The sequence below is a fragment of the Oncorhynchus gorbuscha genome, linkage group LG01, assembly GCF_021184085.1.
Source record: "Oncorhynchus gorbuscha isolate QuinsamMale2020 ecotype Even-year linkage group LG01, OgorEven_v1.0, whole genome shotgun sequence".
In the NCBI taxonomy this organism is placed as follows: Eukaryota; Metazoa; Chordata; class Actinopteri; order Salmoniformes; family Salmonidae; genus Oncorhynchus; species Oncorhynchus gorbuscha.
In genome coordinates this window covers 79,584,774-79,607,027 of record NC_060173.1, presented here as the reverse complement: position 1 = coordinate 79,607,027, position 22,254 = coordinate 79,584,774, and the positions used below count along the sequence as shown (strand labels likewise).

At 45.2% G+C, this 22,254-nt stretch overlaps 1 protein-coding gene across 15 annotated transcripts in view; it reads right to left on the bottom strand.

The window, feature by feature from the left end:
- Nucleotides 1–2,434: 2,434 nt before the first annotated feature.
- Nucleotides 2,435–22,254, bottom strand: part of stxbp5l (syntaxin binding protein 5L) — a 252,547-nt gene continuing 232,727 nt past the window's right edge. For 8 of the 15 annotated variants that reach the window (XM_046361749.1, XM_046361787.1, XM_046361804.1 and 5 more), the window contains 6 exons: nt 14,591–14,830; nt 13,769–14,132; nt 13,435–13,600; nt 3,518–3,629; nt 3,093–3,313; nt 2,435–2,973 (listed from right to left, as the gene is read on the bottom strand). In XM_046361749.1, coding sequence (XP_046217705.1) covers nt 2,932–2,973; nt 3,093–3,313; nt 3,518–3,629; nt 13,435–13,600; nt 13,769–14,132; nt 14,591–14,830 — 1,145 coding nt within the window. In that variant the 3' untranslated portion in view covers nt 2,435–2,931. Of the gene's footprint in view, nt 2,974–3,092; nt 3,314–3,517; nt 3,630–13,434; nt 13,601–13,768; nt 14,133–14,590; nt 14,831–16,566; nt 16,669–22,254 lie in introns of all 15 variants that reach the window. The other 7 variants (XM_046361714.1, XM_046361732.1, XM_046361758.1 and 4 more) reach the window with 1 other exon arrangement.

Here is a 22,254-nt window from a genome sequence, read left to right as displayed (position 1 = left end):
GACTAGACACAGCCAGAATAACCAGGTACAGTACCATGATTCATTTAACAGACATCTACAGAGAAAGAATATCCTAAGAATATCCTATTTTTCTATGTTTTTGTGTTTTTCTTTACTCCCAGCCAGCGTTGTTGTACAGTTGATATAAAATCAAAATAAACATACAAACAAAACACCCTTTATGTCAGGAAAAGTCCCGGTTTTCTTTTTCTCAGCCATTGAAGTTAACTGCACCGGTACTAACTCAACACAAACCTCAGAGACGGTATAGTCCACATAGGGAAATACATCTGTTCCCTCTTCATTAGACCACCACAATCAGTTATGGACAATGGCTTTCATATTGGCCTGGAAAGCAGCCAGGCAATCGAATCCAAATCTTTCTAGGGTCTGGGGCTGACTGGCTCCCAGTACAGTAGACTGCCTGTCCTTTAGGAATGTCTCATTAGCCTGAGAAGGAGCAGAGTGAAATGAATAGTGATAATGCAGGTTTTTACCTGTGTGTGTGTGTGTGTGTGTGTGTGTGTGTGTGTGTGTGTGTGTGTGTGTGTGTGTGTGTGTGTGTGTGTGTGTGTGTGTGTGTGTGTGTGTGTGTGTGTGTGTGTGTGTGTGTGCGTGTGTGTGTGCGTGTGTGCGTGTGTGTGTGTGTGTTGTGTAACATATGTTGTGTGAGAGAATGGTTGCCTGTATGGTTATGGTAACCACCTTTCTGTGGTTCAAGGCAGGGTGGATATGTGAGTGTCGGTGAGGGAGAGTGAGTGACTGTTGTGGTCATAACAATCATTTAGACTTTCGTATATCATTTAAAAATACAAACATAACCTTTGAAAACAGAAAAATAAATGATGGTATTGTCATGTCACAATAGATGAGTTACGAGAGGACTTGTCAGTGTTACGTGTACACCTATTGACTTGTACAACATATACAATAACATGTATCATAGAACAATCTTTGTACATAGATGATCATTTAGCAGAGAAGAGGCTACCACCATCCACTAGGGGGTGAGGATAAGGGGGGGTTACATTAAGGTCATCAAGAGCAATTACGAGTAAAACGAAGAATAGAAACACCTTTGCTTCAAACTCATATCAAACTCATTACATGTACCAATATGTGTAACATAGAAGATCCATATACTGTATGTGCCAACGACACCTGACAACCGCAAGACTCATGATGGTAGGCTATTGTTAGTCCTATTACATTTCTCCATATAGATCAACAACACGGACCGACCGCAGGATATTTTTGATCCGGAATGGTAGTAGTGTTTAAATGGATCTGACTCTACGTCAGTCGTTTAGCTAGACCTACTCCTTTTCAACAAGACCCCTGGAGACATCTGAAGCATAGTTTTCTCATCAACGTGCAAAAGAGGACCACTCTGGATACCAAAATGTAAACACGGGACCCACCACCCACAATAACATATGATGACACAATCCTCCAACTGACACCTTCATTCGTGAATTGCTTTGGCAGAAGAAAGAGTAAGAGTTTTGTCTTTACATGGGCTTGCGTGAGACACACACTGGCTCAACAAACTCATACATAATATGAGAAAGGCAGCAGAAGATTCCAATGAAGAAGCAACAAACAACAACAAAAACAAAACCTTTAAAAAAGGTGTCACATTTCTGTCAAAAGAACCAGAAACCCAGTTACAGCAACAGACGCCTATCAGCGGCCATACTGGAAAGTTGGGCTCAGCTAGCCTACTCTTATCTACAGCAAACACGTCATTACTACCACATAGTATTAGCTCTTTGCTAGTTTACAGTAAGGGGCTTCACCCATCTTGATTTATGGCACGTGAATTATTACATCATGTTATATATGTTCAGATTAGAAATATAAACACACTCAACCAGACCTCACAGTCTACTATCACCGTGGCACCTCAGCCAACACAACTCATTTCCATGACCGTTCACACATTATTAATCAATATATTCTCTGTGTTCACACATTATTAACCAATATATTCTCTGTGTTCACACATTATTAATCAATATATTCTCTGTGTTCACACATTTCTGGCAGGGGGGGGTGAAATGTACCTTTTTTTTTCCTGGTAACGGGTCTAGTCAGTAGTAGCAGCCAAGAGAATGAAATTAGTGCCAGTAAAATTGACAATTCAGTTGTTCAGAATGTGTGGAGTGATATATGTTGATAGACTAGATTGTGTTTTTGCACTGTGAGTACACCACAGAGATCTTGGATAATGATATAGGTTGAGCTCAGTGTCTAATGGTGGGAATATGAATAGTATCATCAGTATTGTGTAAAGAAAGTATTGAAACTGAAATTATGTGTGTTCAGAATGTGTTCAAAAACCAAATGAAAGTAATAAAAAAAAGGCTAACAGAAAAATGTGGCTTTATAGCTATGCAGGAATACATTTTCGTTTTTATATATCTTTTTTTCCATATTTCAAAAAATATAAAGTTTTTTTCATACTTTCTGTTGTTGGCTTATATTATTAAATAAAAGTTTTATTTTGTTTTATTTCCCTCTGTTAAAGTAGCATGCTGCTTTCTAATATTGCAGTTTTACTTTTTTTTGTACTCATCTGTTTAGTTTCATGCAGTCTTGTTGGATTATTAACTTTAGAGTATCTACACAGCAAGATCTGGGTAACCCACCCACACACACTGATGGACTGTCATCATCCACTTTGGGTTCCCCCTGTCGTACCAACTTACTTCCTGGTCTGTGTCCATCTCACTATAGTCTAGATAAGTGACTGCCCTCTGTCCAAGTCTTGTGACAATGATGTACAGACGGCCTACAGAGAGGCCCGTTAACACAAAGTCCCTCTTGTGTCTATCTCTATCGCTCTCATGTCCATCGAGTAAAGGTCCATGTCCCAGCATAGTGCCCCCCCACCAGGTGGAGGGGCAGTCACAGCCCGCTGTCCTGCCTTTAAAGCTGATACCATTTCTTGTCCTTATGTTTCAGCATCACCTGTGGAGAACAGATAGAAAAGAGACACAGGGTAAGATACATACCACCTTATAACACACCCCTCTTGCTCTCCACAAGTTGCTTCATCACACAATCACTGGCTGGGGGGGGGGTCGTACCTGGTGGGCGTGTGTGGAGAAGGTCTCGGCGCTGTTCATCATGAGGGCGGTGCGTTCCTCCAGCTCGCCCAGTCTCTCTCCTCTCTGGTCCAGGGCGATGCGGGCTCGGGCCAGGTCCCCCACGACGCCGCCGGCTGCAGCCTTCATGTTCTCCAATCCCATTGGACCAGGGATGTGCTGGGCCAAACTCCGAGAGGCCTTTCCCGCTGCTGCCTCCCCAACTATAGGGAGATGGAGAGGAGGGGAGGGAGATGATAGTTAGAAAGAAAAAGATAGAAAAATAAATTGGAGAGATGGATAGGAGCGAGAGGCAGAGAGAATTGAAAAGATAAAGGATGGGAAAAGGTTCATATGTGTCAAATTGTCTCTCACATGCTTACTTGGTACACATAAATAACACACGTAAAATATAGAAGGTAACCTACACAGCTCCTCTCTGTCGAAGGTCTGGGCGTTGCCCCCAAAGAAGCCTTTGAGGAATCCTTTGTTCTGGGCCTCTGGTGTTTCTATAGGAGTGAACAGCTCCCCCAGCATGTCCTGAATCAATACACCGCACACATTAATACACACACACTAATTATGACACACAAAAGAATGGCGCCGGAGGGGAGGCCTGCCGTTTTACGAGCTCCTGACCAGTTTTGATATTTTGTGTTTTTTTACAATGTTCCTAACTTTTTCCCACATAATGTTTCGGCCATCATTGCATATGACCAAAAATAGCTTATGGATATTAAAACAGCGAATACTAACCTCGATTTGGATGAGGACTTCTATTTCAACGAATCGGAGGCAAAGGATATAATGCTCATCCCAGACCAGGCACAAATCTCTGTAATTCGGAGGAGGCGGAGACAGCGCTGTTGAGGTCAGGGTGCGAAATATCTAATGAGATGGCGAGTGGATGAGTCGCCATTACCCTCCTTTCTATTGGTGAACGTGCAATCACTGGAAAATAAACTGGATGAGCTCCATTCGAGCCTGTCCTATCAATATGATCAGATTAACTGTAATATCCAATGTTTCACCGAGTTGTAGCTGACCAAGAAATATATAAATCTAGCTGTTTTTTCTATACATTGGCAAGACATAACAGCTGAGGGGAGGGAGTGTGTGTCTCTTTGTCAACAACAGCTATTACGCAATCTCTAATATTAACTTAAGGAAGTCTCAAGGTTCTGCTCATCGGAGTTAGAATACCGCATGATAAGCTGTAGAACACACTATTTACTAAAATAGTTTTAATCTATATTTTTCAAAGCTGTCTATTTACCGCCACAAACCAATGCTGGCAGTAAGACCGCCTTCAACGAGTTGTATAAAGCCATAAGCTCACCTAGATGCAGCGCTCCCAGTGGCCAGGGATTTTAATGCAGGGAAACTGAAATCCATTTTACCTAATTTCTACCAGCATGTCTCCTGTGTAACCATAACCATAACTCTATATTCCTGATTCCGGCTTACAAGCAAAAACTCAAACAGGAAGTACAAGTCATGAACTCAATACGGAAGTGGTCAGATGAAGCGGACACTAAGCTACAGGACATATTCGCTAGCACAGATTGGAATATGTTCCGGGATTCATCCGACGACATTGAGGAGTTTACCACATCAGTCACCGGCTTAATTAATAAGTGCATCAGTGACCGTATGTACATATGCCAACCAGAAGTATTGGATTACAGGTAACATCCTCACTGAGGGAATGGCTAGAGCTGCCTCTTTCAAGGAGTGGAATACAAATTTGGCCGCTTATAAGAAAACCTTCCCTTACACCTTCCAATGAACTATCAAACAGGCAAAGCATCAATACAAGTTTAAGATCGAATCCTATTACACCAGCTCTGACGCTCGTCCGATGTGGCTGGGCTTGCAAACTATTACGGATTACAAAGGCAACCCAGCCATGCGGGTGAATGACTGATCGTGTATGGAGGAATCCTCACTATCACTGTTCCTCAACTTGGCAGTAAGCACAGAATATTGCTACGGGAAGAACTGAGGTATCTCAGTTTCAAAGTCTCAACTTGGAGAGAGAGAAAGCCTTTTGTGAGGTATTGGTCAGTCGAGCCAACGGTAATGATTAATTATGCTAAATCATGCAAATATAACTTTTTCCTTTAATGAGTCTGACGAGAAGGATATCCTGGTTTCACTGGAACAGGCCCAGATCCATGCCTTTTGCATGAAGAAAAGACACCGGAAAAGGGGAAGCAGATCAGGGATTCTTCTGAGAATTCGGAGGCGAGCAAACTCCCAATGCCTTCCATTCTTCTTGCTAACGTGCAATTGTTGGAAAATAAAATCGATGACCTACCATTAAGATTATCCTACCAACGGGACATTAAAAACTGCAACATCTTATGTTTCACCGAGACGTGGCTGAACGAAGAAACAAACAATATAGAGCTGCAGGGATTTTCCATGCACCGGCAGAACAGAGACACTACCTCTGGTAAGATGGGTGGGGGTGTGTGTCTTTTTGTCAATAACAGCTGGTGCGCGATGTTTAACATTAAAGAAGTCTCAAGGTATTGCTCGCCTGAGGTAGAGTACCTTATGAAAAGCTGTCGACCACACGATCTACCAAGAGAGTTCTCATCTGTATTATTTGTAGCCGTCTATTTACCACCACAAAGCAAAACTGGCACTAAGACGCTCTCAGCCAACTCTATAAGGCCATTAACAATGAATAAAATACTCACCCAGAAGCGGAGCTCCTAGTGGCAGGGGACTTTAATGCAGGCAAACTTAAATCAGTTTTACCAAATTTTTACCAGCATGTCACATGTGCAACCAGGGACATAAAATCCTAGACCACCTTTACTCCACACACAGAGATGCATACAAAGCTCTACCCCGCTCTCCATTTGGCAAATCTGACAGCTGTAGTGGAGCGGGTCAAGAGTTTCAAGTTCCTTGGTGATTAGCAGCACTGTAGAAACTATTACACTCAACTGAACGACTTGATTAGTGTAGTGTTAGCTAGCTACATAGTTGTCTTTGCTGTCTTCGTATCCAAGATAATTGTGTAGTTTAGAGTGTATTGTCTTAGAGTGATTATCTTAATTTACCGAGGTTAGCTAGCCAGCTATTTGTCATCCTTAACGTAGGTGACTCTGCTAGCTAGCCAACAGCTAGCCAACGTCTTCCGAATAGAACTTCGCACTCAACAACCCGGTCGCATTCACAGGTAGTATCACATTTTCATTTCATTTCATTACAGTACAACGGTTTGATTTGTTTGATCGTAGCTAGCTACATAGCTAGCTACATAGCCGTCTTTGTATCAAAGATAATTGTGTAGTCTAGAGCGATTTTCTAGGTTAGCTAGCCAGCTATTGTCGTTCTCTTAACGCAACGTAATGTAAACAACACTGCTAGCTAGCCAGCTAGCCCCCGAATAGCAGCACTGTAGAAACTATTACACTCAACGGAACGACTTGATTAGTGTAGTGTCAACAACGCAGCCACTGCCAGCTAGCCTACAAAGTCAACAACGCAGCCACTGCCAGCTAGCCTACTTCAGCAGTACTGTATCATTTTAATCATTTTAGTCAATAAGATTCTTGCTACGTAAGCTTAACTTTCTGAACATTCGAGACGTGTAGTCCACTTGTCATTCCAATCTCCTTTGCATTAGCGTAGCCTCTTCTGTAGCCTGTCAACTATGTGTCTGTCTATCCCTGTTCTCTCCTCTCTGCACAGACCATACAAACGCTCTACACCGTGTGGCAGCGGCCACCCTAATCTGGTGGTCCCAGGGCGCACGACCCACGTGGAGTTCCAAGGTCTCCGGTAGCCTCTGGAACTGCCGATCTGCGGCCAACAAGGCAGAGTTCATCTCAGCCTATGCCTCCCTCCAGTCCCTCGACTTCTTGGCACTGACGGAAACATGGATCACCACAGACAACACTGCTACTCCTACTGCTCTCTCTTCGTCCGCCCACGTGTTCTCGCACACCCCGAGAGCTTCTGGTCAGCGGGGTGGTGGCACCGGGATCCTCATCTCTCCCAAGTGGTCATTCTCTCTTTCTCACCTTACCCATCTGTCTATCGCCTCCTTTGAATTCCATGCTGTCACAGTTACCAGCCCTTTCAAGCTTAACATCCTTATCATTTATTGCCCTCCAGGTTCCCTCGGAGAGTTCATCAATAAGCTTGATGCCTTGATAAGCTCCTTTCCTGAGGACGGCTCACCTCTCACAGTTCTGGGCGACTTTAACCTCCCCACGTCTACCTTTGACTCATTCCTCTCTGCCTCCTTCTTTCCACTCCTCTCCTCTTTTGACCTCACCCTCTCACCTTCCCCCCCTACTCACAAGGCAGGCAATACGCTCGACCTCATCTTTACTAGATGCTGTTCTTCCACTAACCTCATTGCAACTCCCCTCCAAGTCTCCGACCACTGCCTTGTATCCTTTTCCCTCTCGCTCTCATCCAACACTTCCCACACTGCCCCTACTCGGATGGTATCGCGCCGTCCCAACCTTCGCTCTCTCTCCCCCGCTACTCGCTAATCTCCTGATTCTGCCTCCTCAACCCTCCTCTCCTCCCTTTCTGCATCCTTTGACTCTCTATGTCCCCTATCCTCCAGGCCGGCTCGGTCCTCCCCTCCCGCTCCGTGGCTCGACGACTCATTGCGAGCTCACAGAACAGGGCTCCGGGCAGCCGAGCGGAAACTCCCTCCTCTCTACATTTTCCTCCTCTGTCTCTGCTGCTAAAGCCACTTTCTACCACTCTAAATTCCAAGCATCTGCCTCTAACCCTAGGAAGGTCTTTGCCACCTTCTCCTCCCTCCTGAATCCCCCCCTCCTTCCCTCTCTGCAGATGACTATGCACACATGACTGTAAGTCGCTTTGGATAAAAGCGTCTGCTAAATGGCATATATTATTATTATTTACTTCGTCAACCATTTTGAAAAGAAGGTCGACGACATCCGATCCTCGTTTGCTAAGTCAAACGACACCGCTGGTTCTGCTCACACTGCCCTACCCTGTGCTCTGACCTCTTTCTCCCCCTCTCTCTCCAGATGAAATCTCGCGTCTTGTGACGGCCGGCCGCCCAACAAACTGCCCGCTTGATCCTATCCCCTCCTCTCTTCTCCAGACCATTTCCGGAGACCTTCTCCCTTACCTCACCTCGCTCATCAACTCATCCCTGACCGCTGGCTACGTCCCTTCCGTCTTCAAGAGAGCGAGAGTTGCACCCCTTCTGAAAAAATATACACTCGATCCCTCCGATGTCAACAACTACAGACCAGTATCCCTTCTTTCTTTTCTCTCCAAAACTCTTGAACGTGCCGTCCTTGGCCAGCTCTCCCGCTATCTCTCTCTGAATGACCTTCTTGATCCAAATCAGTCAGGTTTCAAGACTAGTCATTCAACTGAGACTGCTCTTCTCTGTATCATGGAGGCGCTCCGCACTGTTAAAGCTAACTCTCTCTCCTCTGCTCTCATCCTTCTAGACCTATCGGCTGCCTTCGATACTGTGAACCATCAGATCCTCCTCTCCAGCCTCTCCGAGTTGGGCATCTCCGGCGCGGCCCACGCTTGGATTGCGTCCTACCTGACAGGTCGCTCCTACCAGGTGGAGTGGCGAGAATCTGTCTCCTCACCACGCGCTCTCACCACTGGTGTCCCCCAGGGCTCTGTTCTAGGCCCTCTCCTATTCTCGCTATACACCAAGTCACTTGGCTCTGTCATAACCTCACATGGTCTCTCCTATCATTGCTATGCAGACGACACACAATTAATCTTCTCCTTTCCCCCTTCTGATGACCAGGTGGCGAATCGCATCTCTGCATGTCTGGCAGACATATCAGTGTGGATGACGGATCACCACCTCAAGCTGAACCTCAGCAAGACGGAGCTGCTCTTCCTCCCAGGGAAGGACTGCCCGTTCCATGATCTCGCCATCACGGTTGACAACTCCATTGTGTCCTCCTCCCAGAGCGCTAAGAACTTTGCCGTGATCCTGGTCAACACCCTGTCGTTCTCAACTAACATCAAGGCGGTGGCCCGTTCCTGTAGGTTCATGCTCTACAACATCCGCAGAGTACGACCCTGCCTCACACAGGAAGCGGCGCAGGTCCTAATCCAGGCACTTGTCATCTTCCGTCTGGATTACTGCAACTCGCTGTTGGCTGGGCTCCCTGCCTGTGCCATTAAACCCCTACAACTCATCCAGAATGCCGCAGCCCGTCTGGTGTTCAACCTTCCCAAGTTCTCTCACGTCACCCCACTCCTCCGTTCTCTCCACTGGCTTCCAGTTGAAGCTCGCATCCGCTACAAGACCATGGTGCTTGCCTACGGAGCTGTGAGGGGAACGGCACCTCAGTACCTCCAGGCTCTGATCAGGCCCTACAACCAAACAAGGGCACTGCGTTCATCCACCTCTGGCCTGCTCGCCTCCCTACCACTGAGGAAGTACAGTTCCCGCTCAGCCCAGTCAAAACTGTTCGCTGCTCTGGCCCCCCAATGGTGGAACAAACTTCCTCACGATGCCAGGACAGCGGAGTCAATCACCACCTTCCGGAGACACCTGAAACCCCACCTCTTTAAGGAATACCTAGGATAGGATAAGTAATCCTTCTCACGCCCCCCCCCCTTTAAGATTTAGATGCACTATTGTAAAGTGACTGTTCCAGTGGATGTCATAAGGTGAATGCACCAATTTGTAAGTCGCTCTGGATAAGAGTGTCTGCTAAATGACTTAAATGTAATGTAAATGTACCTACTTGTACATAGTACATGAATCAATCACCTAACCAAACCTACATGTACATATTATCTCAATCAAACTACCTCGAACTAGAGGTAAACCGATTAATCGGAATGGCCGATTAATTAGGGCCGATTTCAAATTTTAATAACAATCGTAAATCTGTATTTTTGGACACCGATTTTATTTTTTAATATTTTTTTTACACCTTTATTTAACTTGGCAAGTTAAGAACACATTCTTATTTTCAATGATGGCCTAGGAACGGTGGGTTAACTGCCTTGTTCAGGGCAGATTTTTACCTTGTCAGCTCCGGGATTCAATCTTGCAACCTTACAGTTCACTAGTCCAACACTCTAACCACCTGCCTCTCATTGCACTCCACGAGGAGCCTGCCTGTTACTCGAATGCAGTAAGAAGCCAAGGTAAGTTGCTAGCTAGCATTAAACTTATCTTATAAAACGATCAATCAATCATAATCACTAGTTAACTACACATGGTTGATGATATTACTAGTTTAACTAGCGTGTCCTGCGTTGCATATAATCGATGTTGTGCGCATTCCCGAAAAAGGACTGTCGTTCCTCCAACGTGTACCTAACCATAAACATCAATGCCTTTCTTAAAATCAATACAAACGTATATATTTTTAAACCTGCATATTTAGTTCATATTGCCTGCTAACATAAATTTATTTTAACTAGGTAAATTGTGTCACTTCTCTTGCAACAGAGTCAGGGTATATGCAGCAGTTTGGGCCGCCTGGCTCATTGCGAACTGTGTGAAGACAGTTTATTTCTTCCTAACAAAGACAGCCAACTTCGCCAAACGGGGGATGATTTAACAAAAAAGCTTCATCGTTGCACGACGGTACCTAACCATAAACACCAATGCCTTTCTTAAAATCAATACACAGAAGTATATATTTCTAAACCTGCATATTTAGCTAAAAGAAATCCAGGTTAGCAGGCAATATTAACCAGGTGAAATTGTGTCACTTCTCTTGCGTTCATTGCACGCAGAGTCAGGGTATATGCAACAGTTTGGGCCGCCTGGCTCGTTGCTAACTAATTGTACGTAATTATGACATAACATTGAAGGTTGTGCAATGTAACAGCAATATTTAGACTTAGGGATGCCACCCGTTAGATAAAATACGGAACGGTTCTGTATTTCACTGATATAATAAACGTGTTTTCGAAATAATACTTTCCGGATTCAACCATATTAAGGCTCGTATTTCTGTGTGTTATTATGTTAGAATGAATTCTATGATTTGATAGAGCAGTCTGACTGAGTGGTGGTAGGAGCAGCAGGCTCGTAAACATTCATGTATACCTTGTACAGAACACCTTGTACAGTATATAGCCTGTACTGTATATAGTCTCGTTATTGTTATTGTGTTACTATTTTATTTTTATCTATTTGTTAATTTTCTCACTTTAATTGCATAGTTTTTATTTTATTTTGAACCCCTTTTTAATCTCCCCAATTCCGTGGTATCTAACTGGTAGTAGTTACAGTCTTGTCTCATCCCTGCAACCGTACAGACTCGGGAGAGGCGAAGGTCGAGAGCCATGCCTCCTCCGAAACACAACCCAACCAAGCCACACTGCTTCTTGACACAATGCACATCCAACGGCATCCATTCGGCACATGACAAATCACACACACACACACACACACACACACACACACACACACACACACACACACACACACACACACACACACACACACACACACACACACACACACACACACACACACACACACACACACACACACACACACACACACACACACACACACACACACACACAACACAGATTAATACCTGCACACACAAGTACACACACACATACACATTAATACACACACACACATTAATACACATTTCTAACCAACATAAACACACAGTAACACAGTCCTAACACAGTACTAACTAACCAACATAAACACACAGTAACAGTCATATCGAACCAGAGGCACACAACAGCAGATTACGCACAATGGGATTTGTGGATATTTAGGGATTGCAAGTTTGCTAAAAAAAGCACGCAGTTGATGAAACAGGCTTGAAATATTGTAGGGGAAGTCATCACTTGTCTGCCGATTTCAAAAATGACACTTGCTGAGAAGCATATCAGTGTTGGAGTTTTACTGTGCCAGCAGATGGCAGTAGGATTATGCTGCATGTTCAGTCATGTTGCTGGATGAGAAGGACTGCATGTCTGAAGCTGGAGCTTCACCAATGTCTGCTCTTATTAGTGTGTGTTTGTTGTGATGGCTCTATAGCAACACACACACACAGTGTTGGGAAAGCTACTCTGAAAATATAGTTTTCCTAACTACCGATTCCTTCACACTGCAATAAATGAAGTTACACTTCCATTACAAAAATAAAACGAAATATAACTAACGACTGGGTCTTAGATATAGAAATAATAGAACTAACAACTGGGTCTTGTCTCTAGATATAGAAATAATAGAACTAACAACTGGCTCTTGTCTCTAGATATAGAACTAACGACTGGGTCTTGTCTCTAGATATAGAAATAATCAAACTGACTGGGTCTTGTCTCTATATATAAACCTGATAGAACTAACGACTGGATCTTGTCTCTAGATATAGAACTAATAGAACTAACGTCTGGGTCCTGTCTCTAGATATAGAACTAATCTAACAAATGACCGTAAACAAAAGATGAGAAAGCATGAATTTGCTTTTTTTTGTAAATATATATATATATATATATATATATATATATATATATATATATATATATATATATATATACTGTATATATCAACAACAAGAAATGTTATTTCTACCAGTAAATGTGTGCTTTAATGTTGTTTTATTTTGCCACTGTGGTATAAGTGCAATTCATTAGTGAAAACTCCAATCCACTGCGTCATCCATTTTTCTAAGGTAATGTACAGAATGTCAGCGTTTAGTTTCAAGTGAGAATTGGGCAGATCTGATGCCGAAAAAGAAAGGAAATTCCTGCCAACCATATTTTATTTTATCTTTGCTGAATGTATAGTGTGTAGTTCCAGTAGTTAGCTACAGCGCGACATGACAAAAAAAGTCATTAACTACTGAAAACACTACCTAGATTAGAATGTAGTTCAACTACCACCAAGCTACTGCAAAATATAGTTGAGCTACATGTCATTCACTACGCGCCAATGCTGTGCACACACACACTCCACCACCACGGAGTCAGCGCAGTGGAGCTCAAACCACACATGACAAGCGTGACATTTCACTTCAATGGCCACTGTCATGATTGGGCTTTAGCAAAGGTATCAATTCTAGCACCCATATATTTACTGCACCACTGGCTCTGAGAAATCACTCTGCCTAAGCTGCAGGACGCAATGTGCTGTCATACCCACAGAGCAATGAGATTACCAAGGATAGACACACAAACACATGCACAGATACGCACACACACACGCACACACACACGCACGCACGCACGCACGCACGCACGCACGCACGCACGCACACACACACACACACACACACACACACACACACACACACAAAACAAGTACAGATCATTCAAACTCCACAGTACACAAATGCACACACAGATGGGTGCTGACCTGTAGGTTGTCCGTCATCTCCTGGCTGTATGTGAGACGCTGTATCTCTGTAGGAGAGCTCAGATACAGGGCCTGGCCTCCGTTAGTGAAGACAAAGGTCCGGGCGATACGCAAGTCGGTCAAGGGAAGGTAGTTGATATCCATCAGGGGTCTTAGACTGGGCAAACTGGGAGGAGACAACAACAGAAAAAACACAACGCTGTCAAGGGTGGTAGTAGTAGAAGTCATCTCATGGGCCTGTAGGAATACGACAGAAAGACAGGTCTTTTTCGATCCATCAAGGGAACACGACCAAGACAGCTTTTAACAGGCATGAGAAAGACCGACCGTATACCTTAGGGTCATGATGTGTCCGTTGGCGCAGAAGCAGGCCAGGCAGACGCTGTTGCAGACGGAGACAACGTCAGCCCGCAGGAGGAAGGAGGACTCGGTGATGTTGTGGGTGAACAGGACAGCCTGGGTGGGCATGAGGATGACCTTGGCCTGCTTCTCAGAGCACACAACGGCCAGGTGACCGTCACCGCACGCCTCCTGGGAGGATGATGGGGAGAAGTTGATCAGCTTGCGCCTGCGGGGCCGGTCGGGGTCCTCCGGACCGTTGGGGTCCCGCCACACCTCGTAGGGACTCTGAATGAGAGCGCCCCCACAGTCCAGGAAGGCAAATCGCAACACAGAGCCTTTTAGCATCAGGACGGTACCTGGGTGTGCCATGGAAAGAGGCAGATAAGACAAGATAAGAAAAGATAGCACTTTCGGTAATGTGACATCCGAGATCTTTTCTATATTCACCAAACATTCAATTCTTTCTGATCTTGCTATCTAATATTGACTAATATCAGTCATTGAAATGGAATGAGAGAGTAGGAGGGCAGCGAAGAATGCCAACCTGCAAATCCCATTATCACACCCACGTTAGCATCTCGATAATCTCTTCTCAATTGTTACTTAGGTGGGCTTGAAGAGTAAGCCCCTCCCCCACAACCATGCCCTCTATGAACCTGCACCCCTACACCCTACCCTGTGAGTCAGTGAGTGATTCCTCCATTACAATCCTGTCTAATGTCAATGACATCAAAATAATGAAGGCTAAGGCAGGCCACATTCGGGATCTCCTTCCCCCAGACAATCTATCATTCCCTCAGGCAGACAGGCTCACCACTGGGCCCCATGGTGATGGGCTCCTCCATCCTCTCCTCCTCTTCTGTGGGGATGGATATGGGCAGGAGCAGGACCACGCCCAGGCTGGTGCCCACCCACAGGCAGGCGGTAGGCAGAGCATCGCCCTTACGGCCGTAGGACTCTCCGAACTGCAGCGTGGTCACTGACTCCTTGGTGTCGCGATCAATGCTGGACACACTGGAGCTCCGCGAGCGACTGAATGAGTTCTCTCTACTTTCTGCTTTGCAACAAATTACGGTGAAGGACACAGACACAATGAGGCAGAGGGGGGGAGAGGGAGGGAGGGAGAGAGAGAGAGAGAGAGTGAGAGGGAAGGAAGGAAGGAGAGAAAGAGAGAGAGAGAGAAAAGGAAGGAAGGAAGGAAGGAAGGAAGGAAGGAAGGAAGGAAAAAAAGGAAGGAAAAAAGGAAGGAAAAAAGGAAGGAAGGAAGGATAAAAGGAAAAAAGGAAGGAAGGAAGGAAGGAAGGAAGGAAGGAAGGAAGGAAGGAAGGAAGGAAGGAAGGATAAAAGGAAAAAAGGAAAAAAGGAAGGAAGGATAACAGTAGACAGAGTGGAGAGAAGAAGAGAGAGAGAACAGGAATAGGACAATGGAGTATGCAGACAGACAGAAAACAGAGGGTGATATACAGAAAGAGAAACAAGGCAATAAGACCAGGAAGAGAGAGATGTGGAACATAGAGAAGGGAGAAAACAGCTGCTTAAAAGGGAGGAGAGACAACGAGCAGCCAAGTGAGAGCACACACACACGTGCAACACACAAATACACACACACACACACACGCAGAGACAGACACACACACCACAAACCAACATGAAGTCACACCTGTAGTGCTTGGTTACCGATGGATCCATCTATGACTCATTTGATTATGGCCCAATGAAAGCAAACACACAGTACGAAACCATTTCTGTCCTTTTGAATTTTCCCATTATTATGTTCTCTCACTCACTGCAGGTTCAATAAATAACCTGATGTGCACACACACACACACACACACACACACACACACACACACACACACACACACACACACACACACACACACACACACACACACACACACACACACACACACACACACACACACACACACACACACACACACACACACACACACACACACACACACACACACACACACACAAAACACAGGTACTCATACTGTACACACACACACAAAATAGGTGGACGCACACACATCACATCAAAACACACAGATTGTGTTGACCCCTTGCCTTGCTAGGCATTCGGATCCTCCATTACATATTTATAGATTTAGCCTCCTGCCTCCACCATAAAAGTATTTCTGTATTGCCCAAGAATGATTCATGCACTTCTCAATTATTTACAACCTGACTATGTGCTGCCTGGGCTTGTTCTACAAACACCGTAGACTTTATAACTTAACAGCGGCTGGGGATTTCTGCATTGCCCAAGGTTCACTCTTAATATTTTCATTCAAAAGGCAAATGGAACAAATTGGAAAGGGCTCTAGCTAAACACTGCTTTCTCTCTGCCCTACTCTGTCTTTACTAACAGTAGAAAATAAAAAGTGTATCAGAATAAGGAACCAGCACATCATTAATGCACCTCATGGCATTTCACAGTGTCTTGGATTATCAGGCAAGCAAACAAAACTGAACAAGCAAAAACGCAGCAATAAAGATGTGTGTCCGTGGCATGCAAACATTAGGACAGTGTACACTAAGCACATACAGAACAGCTGTACCTTGGACACAGCACACACTCCTATAAGCCATGGAGAGATAAAGTACACAACCGTGTTCATCCTGTCAACCCCAAGTACAAGAGCAACAAGCGTGTGTCCCTGAACATCTCTAGACAGGACATGGACGGTGACAGAGCAACGTGGGGCCACAGGACGGACGTACTGGCCGACGGAGTTGCGGACAGTGGGCCGCACGTGGCGGTGCACTGCGCCCCCCCCTTACCTCTCTCGCTCCAGTTGTAGGAGGTGGTGTGGTGCTCGTCGTGGGAGTACATACTGACTCCATGCAACTGCTGAAGCATTGCCCTCCTGGACGCATGGCCACCTATTCCCCCACATCACAACCCCCATTCAAACCCCCGACACCAACCAAGCCAGCCAGAAAACCAGCCGACAGAAGGACAGACGAGACAGACGGCAATACCAGAGATAGACAGAGGGAGAGAGAGAAAAAAACAACTCAGCGGGGATGAGCATGGTTAGGACAAAAGAAAAAGGGAGAAACAGAGACGTTTTTATCCCTCCAGCAGAAAGAAACCGCCGAACCCTCCTCCTCCTGCCAAACTCCTCGGACCATACATGACAAGTGAAACCTGTTTCTGTGACTAATCAATAGGGATATGAAGAGAAATAACATCCCTCCAGGCTGCAGTACAGCTGAGCCCTGTTTAGGGCGACGCTACACTACGCTACAACGCTGCCGGCTAGCATTGAGAATATAATGGCTTTTGTTGTCGGGCCCGTGTCCAGAGTGGCAGCTCATTTTCAGCCGTGTGTGTCCGGGTTATGTTTGTGCATGACAGAGTCTTCAAGGTGGTAGCTAATGAAAGTCACGCACAGTGGCACTCGGACAGGACACGGGGACCCCCAAGGGGGCCAAGCAGGGATATAGTAGGAAGAGGGAGGGGAGGAGGAGGAGAGAAGAAGGGGGGGAAGGGAGGGGAGGAAAGTAAAGAGGAAGGTAAGGAGGGAGGGCAATGCTTCAGCGACTCAAGACACACATAGACAGTATAGTGGAGAGACGAGGACAGACAGACGCCCTGGAGCTACATCTGACACCTCGGTCAATAACTTCATCACTACTAGAATGACACCCATAGGTTTCAGCAAGTTAATACCCCACGTACCATCCAGGGAGTGAATGACCAAAAGCCCCCACTTTGGCCTCATGGGACGAAAATCTGGTGTTTCTATGTCAAACAGTTTTGTTATATTTCAGTCTTCTGTGATGTGTATAAACTCCAAATTAAATGCATTTCAACTCTATATCTGACATGGTACAGGTGTCTTATTTCTTTTAAGCGCATAACGATGTGTGTGAGGTGTATACTTTAGTTTAAAGTAGATTTGTTTAAGCCTACCAAGAAACACTCTGTGTGACCCTGATTTAGCCCACTGCAGTAAAAGTTTGCAGCGATCGATGTCTTCGTCCAGTCAGTCATTGTGTGCTCCTAACAATGTCAAAGCTGGAACTATGTTCACAGGCCATAATTGCCTCATGTTGCATAGCTTTAATATTTCATTCTCTGTCAGACAGGGAGGCATGGCGCGGTTGTTTATGTTGTGCCTGTCCCCTTTCTCTGGTGTGTGTGTCGTCTGGTGTATGAGTGTGTGTGTGACGGGTCGCCTGGTGTGTGTGTGGCGTGTCGCCTGGTGTGTGTGTGGCGTGTCGCCCGGTGTGTGGGCCTCATTACAGGAACTCAGCCCTTCACACCGCTCATTGACCTTTCATTATTCCAGTGACCCTGCTGTTTCATCGCTGTGGTAACCCAGCCAGCGCCAGCGCCAGCGACAAACTGAATGGGTAAGGGGGTCGGACTGCCTGATGGGAGCACCAGCATAACACACGCCATAGACTGGGTATGTCCTAAATGTCACCCTATTCCCTACGTAGTGCACTATTTTTGACCAGAGCCCTATGGGTCCTGTTTAAAAGTAGCGCACTATAAAGGCAACAGGTGCCATTTAGGACACAGCTATAGTCTCCATGGTGAGAGGAAAATATATTTAAACATAGTTAGTGAACCGCCCAGGGCATATATAGCACTAACAATACTTTAACACCACCTGGTCTCCCATGTGCTTTGACATTTTGAGGAAACCACTTTAAGATCCACCTGTTGAGCTGTTGGCTAGTTTTGATACGGTTACACAGTTTGAGTTCAAATGAGGTGATCTGTCCTTTTACAAATTATTTTCATTTTTCCGGTGTGTCACCGTAACCTCTCACCCACCTTACCGTGTGAAAAGCTTTGAGAGAATGAGTATTAGGCCTATTTGCGAGGTCAATGACTCCTCATTGTTATCTAGGCGATTCCCAATTTCGCACTCTGGCGACTTCAACGTGTCGACGACGCTGATCTAGGTTAACTAAAGGCTTTCACACGTCCTGCCGTCATTTCATTCCATTACGAACAGAAGTCAAGTTTCTGAGTTACAGCGGAATTGAACAAACTACATTTTGGCACTAATATTCTGTTCTAAAGGGGATTTTATTACTATTCTAACCCAGGAGCTCTGGGAATATATGTAAACTAGGCATTTATAGCATGTCAGTATCAATCTGATCAGTAACAAAGGCGACTGTGGCCTTCATTAAAACATGGAGCGTATGCTAATGTGGAACACAGCAGACTGCAGCCTGCCTCCCAGCTCCATGGGTTCTGCCTTAATGGAGGATTTGTTCAGGAAATGGAAATACAAATCACACAGTTTTTGTGAAAGGGTGCATGCCGGTGTGTGTGTTTCGAAATATTCAGGAATAGAGATTCTTATGTTGCCATTACCATGGATAAATTCGTCGTTTTCTTTCTCTCCCTGTCCACTTCTATCCCTGACAATCACCCACTGTCTTTGCAATTCGGGAGCAGCTGCTACTTTTGACAAGTTAAAATGTTTTGTTCTCCGGACAGCCTCGGCTAATCAAACACAACTCAGCGTGGCCCGTGGCTGGTCCAGGGTCCAGGGTCCTCTTGGAACACAACTAGCTCAGTCTGCCTTCCGTCCCTCCCTACCTGCCTGACCATCTGTCTGATCTGACGCTCCAGCTGGGTGATAGAGCCCTCTGACGCCGGCGCAGGTCGGCTAACTGTGACGTTTTGGAAGCAGTCCCCATCCTCTCTGTACCGCGGAGAGATTAGCTGGAAGGACCACTGGTGTCTGTCTGCTAATCCGTCCGGATCGGGATGAACCAGCCAGGCCACGGTAGTGCTAGTGTGACCTGGATAGGAAGAGCTTTGGCCAGGCTTACAGTACTCAGAGTACCCCTCGGTCTGTGCACTGACAGGACAGCACACAACAGCAGATCAATACCAGGTCAAACGTTTGGCATCCTGAGAATGACTCAGAAAGGTCAGAGAGTGGATTACGCTAACTCTCTGATAGAGAAGGACAAGAATTGTGTAACACATCTATCAGTAATGTTTGACATTCTGAGGAGCAACAGTATACATACATTAATCTTTAGATGTTAACATAACCACTCATAAGAATGTATAGTTTTAGTATGCAGCTCTTGAAATATTATCTGGATATTCCGATCCATAGAGGTAATCTGTATGTTCAGATCCATAGAGGTAATCTGTATGTTCAGATCCATAGTGGTAATCTGGATGTTCAGATCCATAGTGGTAATCTGGATGTTCAGATCCATAGAGGTAATCTGTATGTTCAGATCCATAGTGGTAATCTGGATGTTCAGATCCATAGTGGTAATCTGGATGTTCAGATCCATAGTGGTAATCTGGATGTTCAGATCCATAGTGGTAATCTGGATGTTCAGATCCATAGTGGTAATCTGGATGTTCCGATCAATAGTGGTAATCTGGATGTTCCGATCCATAGTGGTAATCTGGATGTTCAGATCCATAGTGGTAATCTAGATGTTCAGATCCATAGTGGTAATCTGGATGTTCCGATCCATAGTGGTAATCTGGATGTTCAGATCCATAGCTTGTAATCTAGATGTTCAGATCCATAGTGGTAATCTGGATGTTCAGATCCATAGTGGTAATCTGGATGTTCAGATCCATAGTGGTAATCTAGATGTTCAGATCCATAGTGGTAATCTAGATGTTCAGATACATAGTGGAAAGGTAATGCATAAAATCTGCACAGCACTTTTAACAATATTACCTGAGTTTAGCTGCCGCTGTGACTATACAATCTAGTAAATGTCCCTCTATCCTCGGTAAGGAGGAGGACTGTGTTCATAAACCATGCAACGTTACGTTAGACGACTTGTCGCTGTGTTTAAGAGCCTATTATCGCCTATGTAAATGCATATTGAACTTGCATTTAGTTAAGGTGCACACAGCCCCACGTCCTGAATATACCCAGTAGAACATTTCCTTTGTGGATGTTACATTCTACTCAGGATTAACAGGCCTGGGCAGCTGACCTCAACACTCAACACATTTCACCGTCATTTTGTCCATTTTGAGAAAAGGACCGCATCCCGACAGACTGGTTCTATTAATGGGCCAGGAGCTGAGTGACAGTAAGCTGCTATAAGACAAGGGCTGCGGCCCAAATGGCAACCTCTTCCCGATATAGTGCACTACTTTTGACCAGAGGCCTATGGGCCTGAGTCAAAAGCAGCGCACTATGTAGGGAATAGGATGCTAGTTGAGACAACCAGGGGGGCGAAGTCATGTTGCTGGCTGAGAAAGGGGACGCCCAGTCAGTTGTTCAACTGAATGTATTGCACTGAAATGTGTCTTTCGCATTTAACACAACCCCTCTGAATCAGAGAGGTGCGGAGCGCTGCCTCAATCCACATCCACGTCTTCGGTGACCAGGGAACAGTGGGTTAACTGCCTTGCTCAGGGGCAGAATGACATATTTTTACCTTGTCAACTCGGGGGATTCGATCCAGCAACCTTCCAGTTACTGGCCCAACCCTCCTCCCCACCAGGCTATAGAGACGTAAGTGTGGAAAACAATGAATGGATGTCCGTCGTTTGATGTTGTCTCGAGCTGTCCCTACAGCGTTCTGACTGTGACTAAAGAAGGCTGACTGACAGGGAGGTATGATTGCACGTAATGGCATGTTGATACCCATCCTGACAGCAGCCGTTTTCTCTCACAGCGTTTCGCAGGGGAGAGGTAAACATTTTGGCTCAACAAGGAACAGAGTGAAAGTAGATGTGAGTAACCGCTTGACAGTGTCAGATGAGAGGATTTCCTCTGTTTGATGTTATTTGTAGCAGGACGCCTCAAGACACATTCGAGCACAACAATGAAACATACCTACGCTCTGTAACACGGGACAAACATATGACGATAACCTTCCCATTGAGGTAGTAACCAGAGATCACAAATGCAATGGTTGAGAAAACACTGGACAAACAACCAGCAGCATTCAGATACATTCAGCCAAGTAGCAACATCTGGGATAGTATTGCAGTCAGATAAGCACCTAGATGGAGTTAGACAGGTGTGTATATACAGTGCCTTGCGAAAGTATTCGGCCCCCTTGAAATTTGCGACCTTTTGCCACATTTCAGGCTTCAAACATAAAGATATAAAACTGTATTTTTTTGTGAAGAATCAACAACAAGTGGGACACAATCATGAAGTGGAACGACATTTATTGGATATTTCTAACTTTTTTAACAAATCGAAAACTGAAAAATTGGGCGTGCAAAATTATTCAGCCCCCTTAAGTTAATACTTTGTAGTGCCACCTTTTGCTGCGATTACAGCTGTAAGTCGCTTGGGGTATGTCTCCATCAGTTTTGCACATCGAGAGACTGACATTTTTTCCCATTCCTCCTAGCAAAACAGCTCGAGCTCAGTGAGGTTGGATGGAGAGCATTTGTGAACAGCAGTTTTCAGGTCTTTTCACAGATTCTCGATTGGATTCAGGTCTGGACTTTGACTTGGCCATTCTAACACCTGGATATGTTTA